Here is an 8328-nt window from a genome sequence, read left to right as displayed (position 1 = left end):
TTAAATGACCCTCTTTTTTAAGTTGAATAAAGAAGAGTATGTTTGAAACGTGTGTTTCACCTCTTGGTGCGTGCTCTCTGTGCTGCTGGACTCCTCCCTCTGCATCTCCTCCTCGTTCTCCTTCGCCCTCTGACCTCCGTCCGCTCCCCGCAGAGGCGCGCCCCCTCCCGCCTCTCCGGCGCCGCCCAGCAGCCCGCTCCTCATCAGCTCCGCGGCGCTGTCGTCCTGGTTATACTCGGCGCACAGATTCAGGATGGTCTCCAGCCTCTGTCGCTCCTGCAGCAGAGACGGGAGACACAAGCACGCCGTCCAGTCATCTGGATGGCATTGCAGGTTCGCCGCAGCCGCCCTTGGGCGACATTGTCCCATTTCGGCAGCTGCCCCTTATAGCCACAGGCATGGGACAAATGCACCTAAAAGGAGGGGGCTTTACAGGGAAACCGGGTTAAAAAGCAGAATCTGATATTTGTAATTCCAACATACTTCTTCTAAAAAGCCCAGCACTGATTTGGGGCTCGTTTTTACATGTATACTGAGTCAGAATTCACATTTCTGTTTTCCTGTTTTGTTTTTTTTTGGCATTTTTATTTTTCCAAACATTTTTTGCAGTCAAACTACTTCGGCACAGTTTGTGCTAATGAAATCATTCATAAATCCAACGTTTAGCTCATTCAACAGATGGGTGCTATGACTATTACTTTTTGTACCTTTATACTTCCCAAAATATGTAACTTCATTTATAAATAATTTCCCCATAGAAAAGCTTTCAGATCTCTTTAGTTTTCTTTAAAATTTCATGGTACTTCCTCTATTTTTCGTCTTCTTATGCTACTTTTTAGCTCTTAGTTCGTCTTTTACTGCTTTCAGCTCTTAGCTCGCATTCTGCTTCTTTGGGCTTTAACAACTTAATTACACCTTCTTCAGCATATTTCAGCAGCCATTCACCGCTGAGCAGTCACATTGGATTTTTATAGGAAATGCAATTTTTGTTTTAGTTTGTGGGGTTTTTTTTCTCCAGAACTGTAGGATGTGCAAATCAAAATTTGTAACAAAACAGGAAGAATTTTTAGCAAAAAGATACTGGAGAGTTCGGACTGCTGACTAAAAACCAGTTCAACTTGCATATTTGGTTTTTCTCTGTTTGTCTCAGATGCTGCAGAGTTTTAACTTGTAGTCTTTTTGTTGGATCTCATTGTGCAATGCAAAAATAAAACATTAATTATCGGATCAAATAGTAGTTAAATAATGGGTAATAATATTTACAATCTGACATCGATTAGAACCTGGTGACTGAATCGATTCCCTACTTTTATCTGGTGCCCAAATTATTCAGGCTGTAATAATAACCAGGGGTTTGAATTTGAAAATCTTACAGCTCACTATTGTTTTTACATTAGCTCGTTTAAAAAGAAGTAAAACTTGAACAGCAAACTCTTTATATTACTGGACCTTTTGTACAATTTTAAAGGACCAAAGCCAGGATTAAAAGGACCATTTTAAAAGCCAGCTTCTCTAAAATTCTCTTTTTATCTCCAGTCCTCTTACCGACTTGTTGCCAATTAACCTAATTAGCTGCAAAATGCTCCTCCAACTATTCCTTATTTGAACCACTTACTTTTACAGCCTTTTTTTTCATAAAATTCAAAATTACTTTATTTTTACTGAAACTGGTACAATTCTTTTAGTTCAAACATTTGACGTGTTCACTATGTTCCATTGTGAATACAATATTTCATCATTCATCATCACTGCATCCTGTTTTTAATTACATTTTACACAACGCCCCAACCAGTGGCTTGAAAACCTTATTCCGCTGGGAGAGCCTTTGTAGCCACAGCAGTTGTAGAAAATCCAGCGATGTTAAGAAAATATCAGGTTTTTATCTGTTTTATGGGGTTTGTCCACACATACTTGATAACTTACAGCTGACTTACAGTAAGAGACAGTCACAGCTCGCAGGAATCATCAAGGGCCTGCAGTGACCACCCACCTCTGTGATCATCTCAGCTGTCAGCGGGCCGAATCGGGTGGGGGCAGAATTTCAGGTTGGACGATGATGAGAAAAGAGAGAGAGTGTGTGTGTGTGTGTGTGCTGAGCTGAAGATAGATAACAAGCATGCAGCCTGTGATCTACTGTGGGAGCGATGGAGAAAAAGTGGAGGCAGCTTTGAAAGTGGATGCCGCTCATCCCTCTGGTAAATATAGTGCCGAGCAACAACCAGCCGCGCCCTCCGCGCTGGACCCCGAGACGTCTGGAGGAATGTTCACCCCGAGTCAGTGAGGCCACATGGGGCCGACAGTGCCAGTAATGCTCGGGGAGGAGATAAACCACTGGCTGAGCGCCAGAAGGGTTTGGAGAAGATGTCAGAGAGCAGATATGCAGTCTGCCGTGCCCGTAGTTCCAGAGTTTCTGCAGAACCGCCTAGCGGGTGGTGACGTTTTTGCTTGTGATTGTGTGTATGCCGTGTTAGCAAAATATCTCGTGAACCGCAGGATGGATTTTAATCAAACTCACAGAAAGTAAATAATTCTGCGTACATCTTCATATGATTAGGTTTCGGAGTCAGCCCATTTCAAGATGGCCGCCACATCAAATGGCTGTAAGTTGGTCAATTTTACAGATACTGAGCTAAAAACTGGTGTGGTAGTAGCTGAGAGCCACCCCCAACGAGTCCTCTGAGCACTACTCGTGCAAGATCTTTGCTTTAAATTCTGGCCTCAACTGTTGGAGTCAACCCCGGTTGTCTGTTAGCAAAATATCTCATGAACCACTGGGCAGGTTTTAATGAAACTCTCAGGAAGTAATCATTCAATGTATGTCTACAGCTGACTAACTTTTGGACTCAACTCAAATCAAGATAATCAACCTTAACCAACACAAAAGCGTCTATAAGTCAGTCAGTTTTACAGACATTGAGATAAAGTGTAATGTGGTCGTAGCTGAGAGTCATTCACAACACATACTCCGATCGCTACTAGATAGTGGGAGTTTTTGTGATATTATGTGATGATGTTATTTTCAGGCTTTGACCAAAATGGGTTTAGTTTGAAACTCTGACATGAAAGTCGACAGACTGTTAGGTTTTTCATATTTAAATCATTTTGAAGCATCTCTGTTTGAAATTTGATTCTACCTGCTTGAGGAGAATATTTACAGATCAAGACCTCGACAAAAAGAAGGCCTGAACTCTGGTTTATCTCAAAACATCCCAAAAAAGTAGGTCGTTACAGATTAAAACACAGATATCATTCATAAGGATAAGAAATAAACAAGGCCCATCCGAATCCAGATTCACTTCTTTTTTTTTTAGTTCAAGAGTAAAACGGAGAATTAAATTTCAGTCACATCAGCTCTGAAACTAATTTCTTACCAGTTTCTCCATTTCCTGCTCCCGCAGCCTCTCCTCCCTCTGCCAGCGGTGGTATTCCAGCAACTCGTCCTCGTTATCGCTGATCTCAGAGATGCTGTTTTTGCGCTCCCGGGTGTACGGTTTCAGAAGATTCTCTTCCTTGCTGGCGGATCCTTTCACGCTCACGGAGGAGGGCTTCCTTTGGCTGTGAGGGCTGGGCAGAGGAGACAGGCCAGACACCGGGCCGAGCTGTAACATTCTGCCTCCTGCCTCCTTCTCCAGCCCGTGGAGAGACGATGGACTGTGAGAAAACAAAGCTTTCACGGCCTCTGCTTTAGAAGGGGGTGCAAGTGTCCGGTGACCTTGGGGGCTCTCAGGGACCCTCGGTGATCCTGAAGTCCCTCTGCAGGACACGTCAAGGCTGAGAGGAGGAAGCTCCCTCATCCTTTGATCCCGCATTGGACTGGGGGATCTCCTCTGCAGGGAGGAACCTCTCAATCCAGGGCTGGATGGAGCTGCTGGGGAAAACTTGACGTGCGGTTTGGGGCTTGACGTGGCCTCCCCCCTCACGTTCCTAAGAGGCTTTGGGCTCTCCTGGCCCCTCTGAGCCCCATAGGCCCCACTCGCGCCCACGGACAGGGACGACCGCGGATATGGGACAGGGGCCTGGCCGGTACGAGTGGTCCGAACGGCTGTCGGGGGCGTTTTGCTGTTCTGGCTCAGAGAGACGCTGCTGCTGTTTTCGTTCACGGCATTCGGGGAGCCGTTTTTCCCATTCGGCATGTCTGCAGAAGACATTCGAAGGGGCTGTTTACCAAACCCCGCTGAGGACGACGACGAGCCCTTCAGCACCAGGGTCTCCTGCAGACTTTTCACCATGCTGTTGAGTTTGGCGTCGCTGTCGCTGGAAAGGGACTGGTGGTTTCCGTTTGAGACGCTGCGAAGGTCTGCGGGGGAGACGCAGAAACACTTGTTCAGGAGCGTCCCAGTTGAATAAAGAACGAAGGGACAGTTGTAAAAACACACATGTACAAACAGCCAATCAGAGCCCTGCGTCTTATTTACCCTGCTGGCCCCCATTACGCCTCAGGACAGCTCCAGGACAAAGGGAGTCAAAGGAAAAATAGCCATGCCTGTTCTTGTTTCTCTCCGAGGCCCACTTTAAATCGGGGTGTCTCCTAATGCCCCCTCAGTTTTGTTGCAACCCCATGGAGCAGCTAAAAATAAAGGTGCAACTCATTCAAAGCAGATGGAATCAGGGTTTGGTCAGGAAAGAGTGGGCGAAACACTATGGGCAGGGTGTGGCAGCTCTTACTGTTCAGGCCCTGACAGCCAAACTAATAAGGTCACAGGAGAATGGCTCCTAAATATCACAGCAGTTACACTGGGCAGAGGGCCAGAATCGCATTACTCTTACTACAAGAGCTTACCAAAAAAAAAAAAAAAACTGGAGGCAAAGATTACAACACAATGAGGTCACCACACTGAGTGAAAATGTAGATCACAATGTAGGCCGCTGATAATTAGTCCCGAACAAGCTATTTCTGCACCCAGTCAAGTACAACGATGATAACTGAACTTTATTATCCAGGCCAGAGGTGAGGAAGAAAAAAGGGCCAAATTCAGCAAATATAGATTCTGTTTTTTTGACTTGTGAGCTTTCCAAGTGGAGTTCTGTAGAATGGCTACGTATGAACAGTTAACATCTTACCTGTTGCAGATAGCTCTTTGAACGACCTCAGTTTGGAGTTTCACTCTGATTGGATTAGTCTAAAGTGGATTCCTGTCATCTTAAAACAACTCCAGTCTCATAGAACTCACAGCCGTTCCTTTTATAACCATCAGTTTCACGACAGACTGTTAAATTAAACAGAGTTATGAGGATATTTGCAAGTGCAAATAGCAGCAACAGCAGCTAGCTGTGGCACTATCGACGCAGCCCGGACACATCTGTCAGGAAAATCAGTATAAAAAGGTTTATAAAAACAGTGTTTGTATGATCCGATGGAAACATTTGAGACTGAGTGGTTCAGCCATCAGCTCATCAGTCCAGACGAAATTTAACTAAGCAAGAAATTAAATGTTTAACCTTTCTCAAAAGATCCGAGCTGTCCTTTTAAAAGCATCTGTCCAGCTCGCTGTCGTAAAGCCGTAAAGTCAAACCCTGCAAACTAAACGGCTGCAACAGCTGCTGCTCAACGCGAGCCTGAAACCTTTGGTTTGTTTGTTTACAAAAGGAGGAATCTAAAGAGTTTTGTGTGACCAGAGTATTTGCTTTGCCCAGAATAGCCACTGAGACGTCTGTGCAACATTTTGAACACACACAGTTGTTACAAGGGGAGTTATTTCTGGATGAGCGGAAGCGTTCAACACGGAGTTAGAATAGATGTGGACGGGCTCGTTGCATCGCCTTGGGTTTTGTTGTTTTACCTGAGGGGAGCAGTTTGGTGGCGTTGGGTCTGAGGCTCCCACCGGGCAGCATGCTCTTCATCCTCTGAGCCTCCTCCGGGTGGTTGAAGCGGAAAAAGGCTGACTGACCGAAACACAGCATGCACCCTGCAGACAAAGAAGAGCAGGTATGCATCGCTCATATGTCGTATGTTTATTGTTCGCCAGCTTCAAAAAGCAACTTTCCCCGTCCGTTCGTTCTGCAATTTAACTAATTCAGAAATATTAGTTCAGCAAAGCAGCGCTTATTCCTCATGTTTTCTTCTGGCTGCAGCCTCTGCATTAATACACACATTTTAAAAACCCCATTTATGCTGTTTTTTTTTTTTAATTAGCTGCACAAAATCAACAATACATTAGAAGCAACGAGTTGAAATCATTCAGATTATTAATTCACTTGGTTTGGAGTTTAAACATTTTATGTGAAAGTATGGAAATGTTGAAAACAACAGATTTCTTCCCATTAAATCATTGCTGACGTTTGAATGCATCCTCTCAAACAACAGACGGAAATAAGTAGGTAAAAGTGCGCGTAACTGATCAGTAAACAAAAATTACCTTCTCGTGATTTCACCTCATCTCAAAGGGCCTTTAAAGAATTTCTAGCCTGAGAGTCGCCCGCTGAAGTTTTGTTTCCAGCTGCAGATGTTCCACAGGAAGCTTAACAACTATTTAAACCCCTTAGAGTCCAGAGCGCCCCTACTTCCCTCCCTAGAAAGAGCTTCCTCCATTAGCAGGCTGTTTCGGTCGAAGCGTCATCATTGTCCTGTAAATAAGACAAAGCCTGAAGTGTTCTTCTCCAGCAGCTGCCGTCTCCACACACACACCGGCTTCAAATGACATCCTGCTGGAGCTGCTGGGGCTGAGGGGGGCTGAGGGGGCGGGACTGTTACTGTTTTATGGTTAAGACGCCACAGGAAGCCACAGGAAGGACACGGGCCCTGCTGCGGTGCTGTAAAGCCATGACATGTTTCCACTAGCCTTGTCTCTAGTTAATGCATTAACGCTTGTATCTAACAGGCTTGTGATGGTGGTACCTTGCGTGAGGCGGTAGGGTTTAGTAACGGGGATCCCGTCCACGGAGCACTGGTTTCCACGTGGGTGCAAGGTGATGCTGCCTGCCTGGTTTTCGATGTAGCAGTGCTGAGGGGCGATGCCTGGACCCTGCAGGGGGATGTCTGTCCCATCGCTGCCCAGAGTTGTTCTCCCTGCAAATCATATAAATATATATATAAAAAAACATTTCCCCATCGATTCCTGGAAAGTGCCTTGAACCTGGAAGTATTTTTAGGTCTGTGCGACGTGATCTCAGAGGTCAGGGCCACACAGGACAAACACAATCTGTGGACGAGTCTTAAAAGAACAGGTGTGAGCCTCAAAGATGTGCCGGGGCGGCGAAGGAACGGGGCACATTAGGGCCTAATTTTACTTTACTGTAATATGATATTTAGCCACGTTCCACCGCTTTCTGAGAACAAGAGAAGTGCTATTTATTTACTGAAAGACAGCCACCCCCTGTCGCGCCCTTCTCCCTGCTCCGCCTCAGAGATGTTGATGCCCACTGCGAGACAAACGGCGCCTGCGGCTCGCAGGCAGGCGTGCAGCTGCAACTGCGTCTCAGCCTGAGGACCAGCAAGCTTAGAGGGTAACGAAACATCAGCTGTCAGCGCATCAGTCTTGACAACTTGTGCTGTTTATAAATCCGCTCAGCTTTAATCCTACCCTTGTGAAAGCGTCTGTGTATTTATTGCTGATAGCATCGATCACATGTGCTATATATCCACGACTAGAATACTTGGAGCCTCAGTACAGCGTCAAAAATAAAGTTCAATGTCCTGATTAGGAGCAGCTCTTAAAACTGCGGTCATACAAACGTGAGACAACGAACAGAGCGGTTGGAGCTGAGTGGAAAACTCAGGTGAAGTTTTTTGTTCTGGGCGATCCCATCCCATCCGAACAAATAAATGGAAACTTCAGCTCTTTAGACTTAAGGAGTTCTGTGGGAAAGTTATAACAGACGAGCTAACAGATTAGGCGTTAGCTTGTCAACCTATTTAAACTCTACTTCTTTAAAGGGGATTGGTCTAAGAGCTGTCTACAACAGGTAAGATATTAACTGTTCACAACCTTTCCACAGAACCTCACCTTAAAATGTATGAATTATCTCTTTAATGTTCCACCAGTGTTATTGTTTCTGTTATTGCTGTCCTGTTTTTTTTTTATTTTTCAGTAGTTTTTTTTTTGTTGTTGTTTATTTTTCAGTAGTTTTTTGTTGTTGTTGTTGTTGTTGTTTGGCAGACTACAACTGCACGTCTGAATACTTTGGGTTATTGTAGTCTTTCATATGATGAAACGTTCGGCTCATTCAGGAGAGGGCTGCTATGTTTGGTTTTTGTAACTTGTTGCCTTTTTTCAAAATATATAACTTTATTTACAAATATTTTCTCCATTGAGATTTCTTCAATTCCTTCAAAACCAATGTTTTCTTTAAAATCTGCTTCAGAATATCGGCTCTATTTTTGTTCTCTTA

General features: G+C 44.8%; 1 protein-coding gene across 10 annotated transcripts in view; it reads right to left on the bottom strand.

The window, feature by feature from the left end:
- The window catches only part of phldb1a (pleckstrin homology-like domain, family B, member 1a), a 31188-nt gene that overhangs the window by 14732 nt on the left and 8128 nt on the right, over nt 1–8328 (bottom strand). For all 10 annotated transcript variants that reach the window (XM_025009527.2, XM_025009526.2, XM_025009529.2 and 7 more), the window contains 4 exons: nt 6836–7006; nt 5781–5906; nt 3372–4297; nt 61–276 (listed from right to left, as the gene is read on the bottom strand). In XM_025009527.2, the coding sequence (XP_024865295.1) occupies nt 61–276; nt 3372–4297; nt 5781–5906; nt 6836–7006 (1439 nt within the window). The remainder of the gene's footprint in view (nt 1–60; nt 277–3371; nt 4298–5780; nt 5907–6835; nt 7007–8328) is intronic.

The sequence above is a fragment of the Kryptolebias marmoratus genome, linkage group LG13 (assembly GCF_001649575.2).
Source record: "Kryptolebias marmoratus isolate JLee-2015 linkage group LG13, ASM164957v2, whole genome shotgun sequence".
Taxonomy (NCBI): domain Eukaryota; kingdom Metazoa; phylum Chordata; class Actinopteri; order Cyprinodontiformes; family Rivulidae; genus Kryptolebias; species Kryptolebias marmoratus.
The sequence above is the reverse complement of the archived record's forward strand: the minus strand, read 5'-3'. Positions and strand labels throughout refer to the sequence as shown.